This window comes from Eutrigla gurnardus (assembly GCF_963514095.1).
Source record: "Eutrigla gurnardus genome assembly, chromosome: 3".
Taxonomy (NCBI): domain Eukaryota; kingdom Metazoa; phylum Chordata; class Actinopteri; order Perciformes; family Triglidae; genus Eutrigla; species Eutrigla gurnardus.
Genome location: NC_139917.1, coordinates 27,967,110 through 27,980,170, shown reverse-complemented (window position 1 = coordinate 27,980,170; position 13,061 = coordinate 27,967,110). Strand labels below are relative to the sequence as shown.

General features: G+C 44.7%; 2 protein-coding genes across 6 annotated transcripts; both read left to right on the top strand.

Moving 5' to 3' along the window:
- The first annotated feature begins 355 nt into the window (after nucleotides 1-355).
- On the top strand, nucleotides 356-7,308 carry brat1 (BRCA1-associated ATM activator 1). 4 transcript variants are annotated; one of them, XM_084005547.1, is made up of 12 exons: nucleotides 356-628; nucleotides 1,764-1,912; nucleotides 1,990-2,137; nucleotides 2,253-2,670; nucleotides 3,014-3,124; nucleotides 3,240-3,331; nucleotides 3,411-3,514; nucleotides 4,193-4,394; nucleotides 4,782-4,855; nucleotides 5,139-5,223; nucleotides 5,309-5,595; nucleotides 6,007-7,308. In XM_084005547.1, the coding sequence occupies exons 1-12, from the start codon at nucleotides 496-498 to the stop codon at nucleotides 6,799-6,801; spliced, it is 2,598 nt and encodes an 865-aa protein (XP_083861673.1). In that variant the 5' UTR covers nucleotides 356-495; the 3' UTR covers nucleotides 6,802-7,308. The 4 variants fall into 4 exon arrangements, with proteins under 4 accessions (XP_083861673.1, XP_083861672.1, XP_083861671.1 ...); XM_084005546.1 differs by having other exon boundaries at nucleotides 3,011-3,124; nucleotides 3,414-3,514; XM_084005545.1 differs by having other exon boundaries at nucleotides 3,011-3,124.
- Nucleotides 7,309-7,803: 495 nt separating this feature from the next.
- LOC311010399 (GRB2-related adapter protein-like) lies at nucleotides 7,804-12,850 on the top strand. Of its 2 annotated transcripts, none has more exons than XM_084004874.1 (5): nucleotides 7,804-8,060; nucleotides 8,159-8,256; nucleotides 8,647-8,766; nucleotides 11,806-12,100; nucleotides 12,186-12,850. In XM_084004874.1, the coding sequence occupies exons 1-5, from the start codon at nucleotides 7,983-7,985 to the stop codon at nucleotides 12,363-12,365; spliced, it is 771 nt and encodes a 256-aa protein (XP_083861000.1). In that variant the 5' UTR covers nucleotides 7,804-7,982; the 3' UTR covers nucleotides 12,366-12,850. The 2 variants fall into 2 exon arrangements, with proteins under 2 accessions (XP_083861000.1, XP_083860999.1); XM_084004873.1 differs by having other exon boundaries at nucleotides 11,806-12,106; nucleotides 12,186-12,691.
- The last annotated feature ends 211 nt before the right edge of the window (nucleotides 12,851-13,061 follow it).

The window sequence follows — 13,061 nt, the reverse complement described above, 5'->3', positions numbered from 1 at the left end:
AGAGAAGACAACCCCATTAAAACAAGCCAATAATAAATTAAAGTTTAAAATTAAAATTAATAAATAAATAAAAACAAGAATATCACGGAATATAAAATACTGGATCGATATGTCAGTTAAAGACATTTTAAACTTGGGATCAAGTGGGAGGGGAAGGTGTTTTTTTTTTTTTTTGGTCTGATGGGAAGAATTTGAAAATATGACGTGATTAACCTGAAGGTGGCAGCAATGCAATAGGCCTACATTGGATTTAAAAAAACACAGAAGAAGAAGAAAAGGAAGGAAGCCACGCTCGCCGGTGGATCCGAACTATTTCCCGCGAGATGGACGTTTAGAACTACAAGGCACGTTTACATTCAGTTATTCTAGCAGGAGCCCTTTCCCTTCAGCACGAAACGAGACCGATTCAACTCGTGTTTCCAGTGAAGTGAGTCGGTGTTTGCCATGTTTGCCTCCATGTAACTCTGAGCCTGTAAACGTGATCACGCTCGGAGCATGGACGCGGAGTGTGTGTCGCTGCTGCCGCAGGTGTGTGAGGTGCTGGCGGACTCCGGAGGGTCTCTGCCCGACGACACCAGCCTGGAGAAGCTGCTGGACTGGTTCACGGGGATCACCGTCGCCGAGGCCGGTTAGTACCGAACTTGCTGACCTCAGCAACGTGAGGCGTTCAGGTGCATCCAGTGGATTTTAAATCTGACGCTACACAAAAACTAATGCATCAAAGTCAGTATTTTGGATAGTCTTTGACCTTTCCATGACTGATTTGAAATAAATGCCCCAGAAAACAACAGTGACGTCAAGTTATCAAACTGGCATTTAAAGGGTTAAAATCCTCCAAAATGATTGAATGTTTGGTTGTTTTGAGCAGGGCGGAAGTTGTTAAAGAGATTTACGCAGAAAAAGTAGGAAAAAAATATTAATCTGTTCAATTTTTATAGCAGTTTTTGTGGACATTTTTGTCCCTAAAGGCGAAAGAGGGTAGTCAATTTGTTTCACAGTGTTCTAGTGATCTATTAAGAAATTTAAAATTTGAATTCCAAAATTTGTAGAGAGAGAGAAAGAGACTTTGTTGTGAAAAATTGTGCCATATGCACTAACACAGCCAAAATTAGATTAAGAGGACAAATTTGCCCAAATGGACAAAAGTGTCCCGAATGTTGGCTGAGGGTTCAGGTGAATCTGAGACCTCGGACCCCGAAGTGCCCCCAAAGTCTCTTAACTTCACAGTTCTGGTAGCCGGTACATGTGACTACTTGCCACTTTGTTTGCGGATATGCATCTCTGAAGCACCATAAACCGAAAATAACGTCACTGATTAATTGTTTTGTCTATAAAATGTCATAAAAGTTAGACTCAGGGTTCGCATGGGTCGGGGAATTTCCAGACAGGGAAAGTCAAAGTCACGGAATATCAGGGTATTTTGTTTGTAGCATGTTTACACTTTATTTGCCATTTATCAAAATGTAATATTAACCCATGCTGTATTTTTCTTAACTGGGTTATTTCACAAGTTCCCCACATTTTGTAATTAGTTGTTGTTACTTGGTTATCAGCGCCAATTTACCACTCGTCAACGACAAATATCACAATAAATGTCCACGGGTTTGTACCTCAACAATGTTCTTTATTATTCCCCTTGGTATAATACTTACATTGAGCATATTCCTAAATAAAGGTATCTATAAACTGTATAAACTGTCACATCTGCGTAGAGGATGGATATTAGCACCGTACCGCTGTCTCATCATTTTCTCCTGATGAAGGGACATCTCTGCTGGAGGCGTGTCCATGTCTGCTTGAATTCACATCCTCTGTGGTTCACAACACGACCTCTGACCCTGGAGTCCTCTCCTTCACTCTGCGACTCACCGGCCTGATGGCTGCCACTGAGGACGGATTCAAAATGCTTCAGGTGGGATTTAATGACGTCTCTTTTACTAAATTGTTAGAAACATGTCCTGAGTTTGGTGATGTCCCCCCCCCATGTAGGAACGCTCAGTTCTGGACCAGGTCTTCAACCTGAACCACTGGCAGGAAGCAGGACTCTGGGAGGATCCCTGTTTACGGATCGGCTGGATCCAGGGCTTGAGGAGTATGCTGCAGCACCCAAAGGCTCTCAGCTTTTTGGTACAATCAGGTGACTCTTTATGGAGGAAATCAGACCATATTTTCTTATTTTGCATATTATAAAAGACACTTTTATAGGAATAAAGACTAAGAATGATGACTTCAATCCATTTCCTCATTTCCAGATTTCATCGACCCGCTCCTTCAACTCCAGACAGACACGAGTCTGTTCGTTGCCTCAGCTGCCAATCAAGTCCTTGCCCACATCCTGCTCTTCTTTCAGCCAGCCTCCTCGTCTGCAGGATGTAACGGCGAAGCTATGAAAGAAGAAGATGCCGGGAGGATGCACACCAGCGCAGGGTACACCGCTGTTGTCGCAGCGATCTCGGAGTACCTCAAGGAGTCGCTGGTTCCCAAAGAAAACACAAAGCTCCGTCCGAGTCTGCAGGTCCTCAAGCTGCTGGCCCTGCTCCTGGACCAGGCCGGCCCTCCCCTCCGGGACGAGCTGCTCCAGACGCTCGCTGACTCTCTGGAGGAACTTGTGGCGGCAGGCTGCAGCGAGCTCACGCTGCCTCTGATGGACGTCCTTCTGGCTGCATGCAGGTAGACGGGCTTTCTCACATGAACACAAATGCAGCATTGACATGCAAATATTCAGAGATGGAATTTACTGTATATTTGTGGATATCTTGGCCTTTTTTGTGCATTTACCGCTTCCATAGTTGACTAAAAGCTATGGTCTACGATTCAGTCTATCAGCGGTAGGCCTGCATAGAAATTGACCAATGGGAGCCATTGCTCCGGAAGGCTCCCGTTGGCTCGTACCCTCCATCCAATCCCCTCGTCCCTGCTCCTCGTCATCCCGCCTTGTCGAATCGTGGAACACTGAGGGGAGGGGTTTGGTTGGACCATAGCTTTAAGCAGCGTCCATGTTTGTCTTCAGCAGCTCCGGCACCCCGAACCAACGCGTCACCCGTCTTCTGGCGTCCCTGCTGAGCGTCAACAAACCCGCTGACCTCATTCGTGCTGCAGCTGCGTTCCTCCGTCGAGGTCGTCGGTAAGCATCTGTTCACAGCACGACTTCACACTCTCATGCAGAATGTGGCTTCAACGTCACAACGAGCTCCAGGAAAAACAGGACTCATTCACCCGTGGGTGCTGTTTTCTTCTAGTGATACAGTCCACACGGCCCAGGCCGTCAGGATACTGCTGCTGCCCCTCGACATTATAACTGGTCGGACTGTACTGGGCACAAACGCCACTGGTAACGCACGCCGATCACACAGAAGACTGGAAGGAAAGTTTAGCATCTTTCTAACCAGATGTTTTCTTGTTTCTGTCAGCAGATGAACATCGAGCATCGATGGTGGATCAGCTGAAGAGTAAAAGCTCCTGCTTGGCTCTGATCTGTGTCTGTCTGGCAAACACACCACAGATCACACTCATGGTGAGGCTGTAAAACCAACACACACCACAGATCACACTCATGGTGAGGCTGTAAAACCAACACACACCACAGATCACACTCATGGTGAGGCTGTAAAACCAACACACACCACAGATCACACTCATGGTGAGGCTGTAAAACCAACACGCACCACAGATCACACTCATGGTGAGGCTGTAAAACCAACACACACCACAGATCACACTCATGGTGAGGTTTTTAAACCAACACAGGCCACAGATCACACTCATGGTGAGGCTGTAAAACCAACACGCACCACAGATCACACTCATGGTGAGGCTGTAAAACCAACACACACCACAGATCACACTCATGGTGAGGCTGTAAAACCAACACACGCCACAGATCACACTCATGGTGAGGCTGTAAAACCAACACATCACAGATCACACTCATGGTGAGGTTTTTAAACCAACACGCACCACAGATCACACTCATGGTGAGGCTGTAAAACCAACACTAACCTGGAACAGGTAACGCACATAATAGAAGTAATAGACAAACAAGCTCTATGGTGGTGATGTTCATCCAAAAACACCAGCGTGGGAAAACAAAAGTCACATTTCTAAATGGCAAACGTTTGAAACATATATTTATCACAAATCAGAGAATATACATCAGAAACGTATTTGATCTTCCTGTCTCTCTCATTTCCAGCCCCCGGATGTCCTCCCCTGTCCTCCCGGTGTCGTTGTCACGGCAGTCCTGTCCTTGTTAAGGACCTGCAGCGGCGTCTCCTCCTCCTCCTCCTCCTCCTCCTCCTCCTCTGGTTGCAGAGAGGTTTGCAGGAATGTAATCGGCAGTAGCAAAGTTCAGAAATGTGCCCTGGAGACTCTGACGGCTCTCAGCAGCAGCCCAGGTAACACTGTGTTTAATTATTATTATTAATAATAGTAATAATAATAATAAAATTAAGTAAAATAACTAATGGCTCTCAGCAGCAGCCCAGGTCACACTCTGTGCTTGTGTGGGATTTTCCTTTTGAACCAGCCATATATCATGAGTTGTGCTATTTAAAAAAAAAAATATATACATTGTATTATTCAACTTAATACTAGAAACATGCAGCAGAATAATCAAGAAGATAATAAGTCATTTATTCGGTACTCAGTAGTAAATTTCTCTAAAAGTAAGTATTACTAATAAAACAATTAGTTTTCTGTTAATATGATATAATTTGTATGATTCTCAAAAACAAATGATGTGTGAAACATTTAGCTTGTATCCTCCATCTTGTGTGTTTCAGGAGCCAAAGAGAAGATCAGTGAAGTGTTTGCTGTTCTGATTCAATATCTGGACAATCCTGATTCTGACCCCAATGTAAGCTGTGTGTCCTTTTTTATATGTTCTTCAACGTATTCTGTTTTCATTGAGTCACTGACCGTCTGCTACTGGGCCGTCAGGATATGACATCATCACATACGGATTGTCTGTTTTAGAGGTAAACGTTGTAATATTCTCTCCCATACTGATGTAAACATCCCATCATGTATACAGGCTTTGTATTTGAGAGTGGAAGAGTAGTATCGAGGTATAGAATAAGCACATTCATATTTATATGAGGGTTATAAACGATGAATGAAACCCCGTCTGTGTATCTCAGGTCCTCCACAAGTCCTACCAGGCCTTACTAACGTGGATGAGTGTGTGCACAGACCAGACCTTTATGACGGACCAGCTCAGACACGGTACAGTTCACGTCACCTCCTAGATACTCGTGACATACAGCAGTGTGTAACTGACCTGACGTGTGTGTGTGTGTGTGTGTACTAGATCTCGCCGAGGTAGTGAGGAAGCGTGTGTGTGACATGCGTTGGGAGGTGAGGGACTCTACGGTCGAGTTCCTGGGACGCCTGGCAGGCGTGCGCGTCGCCACGGAAACAGCCGAGGCGGCGTGCGAGGATGCGTCTGAGGCCCTGCTGGGCGGCTGCTGCACCACTCCCCTCCTGAAGGAGGCGCTGCAGGATGCAGAGAGTTACGTGAGAGCCAGCGCCATCTCTGCTCTGGCAAAGACACTGACACGCAGCTGGCAGCAGGGGGCAGCACTCACTCAGGAGGAGGTAGGCCGACGTCTTACTGGGATATTGAGTTGTCCTATTTTCAACTTTTCATGGTGTTGCCAAAATATTTGAACACAGATTCTTATCGTGAGGGGGGGTTCGAGAACCGGTTTCTGTCGAGAGCTGGCTCCAAATTTTGAATCAGTCTTTGCTCTAAGTTAAATTGTTTTTGTCCTTATTTACAGTCTTAAATAAGTAAATAAACAACCACATCCTAAGTGTTGTTTGAACATATATTTTAGTTTAAATGCAGTTTGCAATGTTCTTTCTCTTTCTGCAATAGTCTTCTTTCTTTATTTTATTTTTATTTTTATTATGAATTTGTATATTTACTCTAAAGATAAAAAAAAACATGGGGTTTTCACATGTAAACATGACTTTTATTAAGTTTATTGATGAACTTTTTTCCAGCCTGAAATCGTGAGCCAGCTGCTTCACGTCCTCTCCGAGGACACGGAGGGATTCCCCAGGAGGGCCGTGGTCCGATACTTCATCTCCTGGTTCTCCTCCTCCTCCTCCACCTCCTCCTCCTCTCTCCTCATGCAGTGTGTGCGCTCCGTCCTCTCACAAGGCAGCGCCGATCTGGACTGGGAGGTCAAAGTTCACACGCTGGAGCTGGCCGAGCTGCTGCTGGACGAAACCTTCTCAGGCCGCCGGGGTTACGGGAAGGGTTCAGACGCACGTCGCGACCCGCCGCACCCCTACGGCGTCGTGTCCGACGTGTCCTACGCACTTCACACACACACCGGCACACGCCCGAAGGGGGCGGAGTCAGATCTGGCCAGCGTGGTGGAGCGGGGAGTCGTATCGGCGCTGCTGAGCGGCCTGGTGGACTGTGATAGACCTGTGGCTCTGAAGGCCTGCCGACTGCTGATGACGCTCAGAGACGCCGTCTGCCCTCTGGATGCGACCGCTACCATGGCAACCGTGTCCTGTGAACTGCCCGGCTGCGGCTGGGGGCGGGACATCAGAAGGATGCTGGCGATGAAGAGCAGGGATCGGGAGGAGGAGGAGGAGGGAGGCGACCACGTGGGTGTGTGTGAGGTGTTGAGGTCTCTGGGTTTGGACGAGAGGCTGGACGTCCTGACTCGGAGCAGCGACCACGTCCACAACTCCCCCCGCTCTCTGCTGCAGGACATCCTGACCGCCGGCGCCGCTCATCCAGACACACGGCCGGGGGACGAGGTCATCGTGGACTGCTACTGACACACACACACACACACACACACACACACCCACACACACACACACACACCTGAGATGAGTTCCAACGTTCGTAGAATAACTGGTCACAGTTTGGAGGATTATTTGTACTTCAGTTTGATACCTTTCTCTATTGTGTCTCTATGGATTTTTAATATACATTGATATACCGGTAAATGCATTTGTATTCATCTTGAGTATTTCTATTTCATGCCACTTTATACTTCTACTCACATTTCTACATTTCACATTCAGGAGATATTGTAGTTTTACTTTACTATATTCCGATCATACAAAATGTAATAAATAAATATAATGATGATGTATTATTATTGTAGGTTAAGCGGTAGATTTGTTCAAATTGGCTCCAAATGATTAACACATCAATAATCATAATCCAGTTGTATAATATCTATTATAAAACTGGACATTCTGCATTATGAATACTTTTACTTTTTGGTACTTTAATTATATTTTTATTCTCTTGATGATATAAAACATATTGATGACTTTTATGTGTATGGGAGTATTTTTACTTGCTGTTGCTACTTTTACTCACACAGTTTAACGTGTAATTCTGGCCTCAAATTAATAGTTGTAGCACATGAGCATTAATCTTGCTGACTGATGTGCAGGAACTTGTTCCTCTAAATCTGCCGTTGTGTTGACTTCTGCCGACCTCATTTGTTTGAATAATTCAACTAGATGACACAATTCATTACTATTATGAGGAACCTTTAATAACCTGCGTCTAATGCAACTTTGGCTTTGATAGTTTCCACGTTTTGCTTTTACCACAACAGCTCATTATCTACATATTAGTCATATTTGACTTGTTATAATCATAAACACATGAGGTCATCACGCTCTATTTGAGATTATTTTCAGCCCTTTTCCTGTCTTTCATCCCACCGTGCTTCATTAAAGGCCCAGAGATTAGACGATGGAGATGGAGATGGCATCCTCCACCCCACACACACACACACACACACACACTCACTCTAACTCAGTCACATGGAGGAAGAGAGGGACACGCGCAGAGAAAACTCCTCATTAACTAATGAGCAGGATGCTGGCGACTGATCATCTCCTCCTGTAATCGTGCCGTCGTCCCGCTGCGCTCTTCATCGCACAGCTTCTCTCCTCACTCATGAGGTGAAACTACTTCGACTCTCCTGTTCAGGATGGAGGCGGTGGCTCTCTTCTCCTTCGCAGCGTCAGAGGCAGACGAGCTCAGTTTTCAGAAAGGCGACGTGATCAAGGTAAGTGTCCCGCTAACGTCCAGGCTGATGCATTTAGAGGTTTTGCAGAGAGACTGTGTGTTTACAGGGTAAAGAATACTTGTGCACTTGTTTTCTAGGTGACAGAAATGGAGGATGATTCATGCTGGGTCACAGCAGAGATCCAGGGGAAGCGTGGCTTCGTGCCAGAGAACTACATTTCCCTTCTTCCTTATACGTAAAGAAAAATCATTTAATCAATTAAGGATAGAAAACATAATCTAATGGATTGTTTAAACGACCATCAGTGGTTCCCAAACCTTTAGTCCATCTGTGATCTGTGTTATGATCTCACCAAACATCTATTTTCTGCCTAGATTGTTTAATTTGAAGACATTTTCCAGACCTGAAGAGGTGAAACTGTACAAAAAGTACAGTAAAGTCTAAAAGGATCCATCTTAATGTAACCTTGTGACCCCTCAGAGTAATGACATCCCTTATTAGGATTCCGAACTCGAGGTTGGGATCCGCTGAGATGCAGTTTTTACCTAAAATGAAAGAGTTTAAACATTAATAAATGTACATAATACATAAGCTCAAGAGGAGAGCTGCTTGTGTGTGTTTGCAGGTGGTTTGCAGGACGGGTGTCGAGACTCGAGGCTGAGAAGCATCTTCAGTGGCAGGACACCGGAGTGTTCCTGGTGAGGGACAGCGAATCAGCTCCTGGAGAGTTTTCTGTCTCGGTTAGGTCAGTGAACGCACCACACACACACACACACGGGACAAAGCTCACACTGCAGGCTGACATAATGTTCCTCTATAATCTGCCCCACACTGGGATGTTAATACGTTTGTGTGCTGTGCTGCAGCAGTTATATTTGCATGTGTTGAATCTTGCTCCACTGCTGTAATTCCCCTTCCAAGCCTCCCCGTGTGCATTTTAATTTTAATGATGGGGGGGCATTAGCATCTGCCCCTGGGTCTGGATCTCACAAACACTGAACACACTTCTCAAGCACAAATGTTGCATGAACACGCAGGCGGCAGCAGCATCTCCTTGTTATGTTATTTGTGCAGCTGGACGCCTCATTTCCATCACGCTGAGCACATTAGCGTGTGTGTGTGTGTGTGTGTGTGTGTGTGTGTGTGTGTGTGTGTGTGTGTGTGTGTGTGTGTGTGTGTGTGTGTGTGTGTGTCTCAAGGCTGGTGGAGTCAGACTATTTAAATATGTTGTACAAGAACTCACTAAAAATAGAACAGCTGCACAGACAGAGAGAGAGAGAGAGAGAGTGTGTGTGTGCGTGTGTGTGTGTGCGTGTAGATGTAATTTGGGTCACCAAAGTGACGTGGGACACATTTAATGATTGAGGGTGAATTAAATGTGTTCAATAATCAGGGCATTGCGTAACACCACTCGGCCTTTAATCAAATGCAGGTGTGTTATGCAACTGACACATGCCACACACACACACACACACACACACACACACACACACACACACACACATACACATACACAAACACACACACAGTGCACATATTAATGTTTTAAGGCCCAACATCTGTCTGCCTGCAAGAGATGAGGGGTTCACTTCGTTTGTGCACTCGAACCACGGAGTGTAATACTCAGAATGACCATTAGAGGGAGACGGTGATCAAGGGGAGTCATAACAGTGTTTTTATAAAGTACAGAGAGTCATTAGAGGAGATTCTTTCAATCCTCATCACCTTCATTACAACACCGTGACACAGCAGTGTATTGTCCCTCAATCACAAAGGAAGTGATGGAGCTGGAAACACATGTTTTATGTGATTAATTATTGGTAGCGGTGACTCAGCTCCAGGAGCACCTCAGAAAGCTACAAACAGCTGTTACTTCTTTTGTTGTGGTGACAAAAGTACAGACATTCTATACTAAGAAGTACAGATACTTGTGTTCAAAAGACTTTGGTAAAAATATAAGTACTGATTCAACTTATTTACTCAAGTAAACGTTTAACTGAATCCTGTGTCACAATAAGAAAACAAATAATCAAGATTTTTTTTTTAAATGTAGGGAGTAAAATTAAAACGTTAAATGAAATAAAATAAAATAAAATAAATAGTACACTAATACAGATACCTGAAAATGATTTTGTACTTCAATACTTCCCACCTCTGTTGCTCAGTTTAACAGCAGATACATTTTGACGCAGTAGGAAAAGCCCGGGTGTTGATATTAAAAATGAATGATGGGTGGATGAATGAATCTGCTGCATGCTGGTTCACCGTCTCTCACTGGGACACTTGAACACAACATCGTTAGTGTTATTAACAGCTGGTTTCCCTCCTCCAACAAGTAGAGGAGTCGACTGATCTGTGGGTGAAAGTCGGGCTCATTTCCTGAAAAGTGTTTCTTATTTACTGAACTCAAAACCCCACGTCATTCTGCAGGAGAATATATCGTGAACACACTCGGTGTGTAGCACGGCATTGGGACGCATTCACACACTGAGCAGTTTAGAGTGACTGAACCAGCTGCTTGTCTCTGGACGGACCGAGGCAGGAAGGACACGACCTCACGACCTTCTGGTTGTGAAGGGAACGCCATCACTTTGGCTGACACGTCTCGGCAAACGAGTCGCCCTCCTTTCAGACTCATTAAGTGATTATCTCCAGGCGTGGAAGGGAGGGACGAGCTCAACTTATGTCACAGTACAACATGTCTGATATCGTTCTTTAAATAATGACACCAACTCATCATCACTCCCAACAAAACCACACGACACAAAGATGATGCAGGAGGGGTTGGCTGCTCTGACGGTGTTTTCTTGCTGGAAAGTTATTTTCTAATAAGTTTCTAATATGTATCGTCATATCATATCAATAGTGTATTATATCAGATATATTACACTCGCAGAAATGTCTGGATGAAGGTAGCAACGAACAATTTTTTAATTTTTTGTTCAAACAGCAGATTTTATCGATAAATGCATTTAATTGTTGGATATATAAGATGAGGTTTTATAGTCATCCGTCTATATACAGTGCATAGAGGAACACAATTGTGCAACCATACAATATAAATATGAGTTGTGTGAATATAAATACAGTGTGAATAAATGCAATCAAATGAAAAGTGATATAATCGAACTGAAACCATTAATGAGACACTATTTTGATCATTGTTGAATCATTTCTTCTGTAAATGCCAAAAACATTCTCTGGTTTCAGTTTCTCACTTGTGTAAAAATGAATATCTGGCACTGGAGTATTTATTTTCACAGTTTAAAGAAAATAAACAGCAGTTACATCGATTAGCTTTAATCTATTAAAAAAATCTTAAAATGTGCTTGTTGTGTCTGACAAACAATCCAAAACTTCAATATATTCAGATTACACTTTTATAAAAACCAAGAAAAGCAGCAAATGATGACATTTGAGAAGCTTGAACCAGAAATGCTTGAAAAATGACCGAAGCAATTAATCAATTATCAAAATAGTTAAATGATGTTGTCAGCGTTGGTGCTTATGTCATCACTCAGTGAGTTGAACAGTATCACTTTACTTTCTAACTGCTCAGAGCTGATTGTTGGTTCCTCTGTGTTGACTTATGAGATTTGTAGCCTGTGAGAAAAAACCCAGTCATGCACTGACGGAGGAATGTCTGCATGATTCCTAACAAAAGGAACAGCTAGAGGAATGAAGAATAAGCCACCTTTTCATCTTCACACGCTGGCTGTCGGATCACAAAGAGCTGGCATACCTGCCTTCATCCCCTTCACCTCCCTCGCCTCTCTCGTTGCAGCTATGGTGAGAGGGTGGAACATTTCCGGGTGCTGGAGGGGGCCGGCCATTACTGCATCTGGGACGAGTCCTTCCTCTCCCTCAACCGCCTGGTGGATTTCTACCGGACTCACAGCATCGCCATGGAGAAGGTGGTGTGCCTCCGAGACGCCCCGGCCTCCCCTCGCCCGCCGCCCCACCCGGGAAGCAACCCGTACCCCAACCCGTATAAAAGCAGCTCTCAGGAGTCCCTCCCCTCAGCCCGCCTCCCCTCCCACCTGGAGAGAGACTCCTCCCATCGCCTGCCTCAGCCCGCTGTGGGGGTATGACGGATCATGAGGCATTGTCAGCTTCCTGTGAAACCAACACTGTCTGATGTCTTTGCTCTGGTCTTTTGTACAGAAACCCCGCCTGGCTCACGCGCTCTGCGACTACACCCCCCCTCGGTCCGCACACCTCCACTTCCTGCGCGGCGACATCGTCGACCTGCTGGACTGCTCTAGCTCGCTGACCTGGAGAGGGCGCTGTCGAGGGCGAGTAGGAATATTTCCCTCGGAATACGTGCAGCCGCTGTTCGACTGACACCATATCAGGATGTAGTGATTTACTTTAGTTATCCAACTAGTTAATTAGCCCAATAATCAATTAATTCACCCAAAGAAAAGGAATTGATGCCAATTTTCATTAGTGAATTAAAGGGCCTATTTTCTCAGTCGGCTTCAGGGCCCGATGTGAAAACCGTATTTTCATTATTTCACGAGATATTCTGTATTTAGCAACATTAATCACAAATGCTTAATACTGCAAATAAATACTTAAAGGGGAACTTTGGGGCTGCAAATGGGGAAACAAGTTGTATGAAGCCTTTTTCAAGTTGCTAAATTGCCTCAAGTGAGGTCACTCAAGTCAGCGTCAGCTAAAAGTCTAAAAAAATGATCTTACCAGATGTCTAGCTCGCTCATCAACTCTTGCTTGAGGCTCGCAGCTCAAGGCCACGCACGTATAGCTTGTAACACACCTGTTCTACCAAACTGCCGGGGGATCGAGTTGCATTGTGGGTAATATAGACGCTAGGCTTTAGCTCTAGACTGCTTGGAATAAAAAAAAGATGACATATCTTGTTCTGCTGCAGATTTTGATTCAGTCCATCATAAGTGTAAAGCCAAGTTGGTGCACTACTCCTTTAAAACAAGTTTTTAAATCATTTAAGTTAATGTATGAAGCAAAAATGCCAAATATTTGCTGGTTCCTTATTGTGGGGTTGGTCACGCCCTAAGA

Excerpts from the sequence above, each read along its gene's own strand:
- brat1 (XM_084005545.1), top strand. The coding sequence starts at position 496 with ATGGACGCGGAGTGTGTGTCGCTGCTGCCGCAGGTGTGTGAGGTGCTG. Across the intron at positions 4,395-4,781 it reads GGCTCTCAGCAGCAGCCCAG|GAGCCAAAGAGAAGATCAGT; the intron begins GTAACACTGTGT and ends TGTGTGTTTCAG. Across the intron at positions 4,856-5,138 it reads ATCCTGATTCTGACCCCAAT|GTCCTCCACAAGTCCTACCA; the intron begins GTAAGCTGTGTG and ends TGTGTATCTCAG.
- LOC311010399 (XM_084004873.1), top strand. The coding sequence starts at position 7,983 with ATGGAGGCGGTGGCTCTCTTCTCCTTCGCAGCGTCAGAGGCAGACGAG. Across the intron at positions 8,061-8,158 it reads AGAAAGGCGACGTGATCAAG|GTGACAGAAATGGAGGATGA; the intron begins GTAAGTGTCCCG and ends CTTGTTTTCTAG. Across the intron at positions 8,767-11,805 it reads GAGTTTTCTGTCTCGGTTAG|CTATGGTGAGAGGGTGGAAC; the intron begins GTCAGTGAACGC and ends CTCTCGTTGCAG.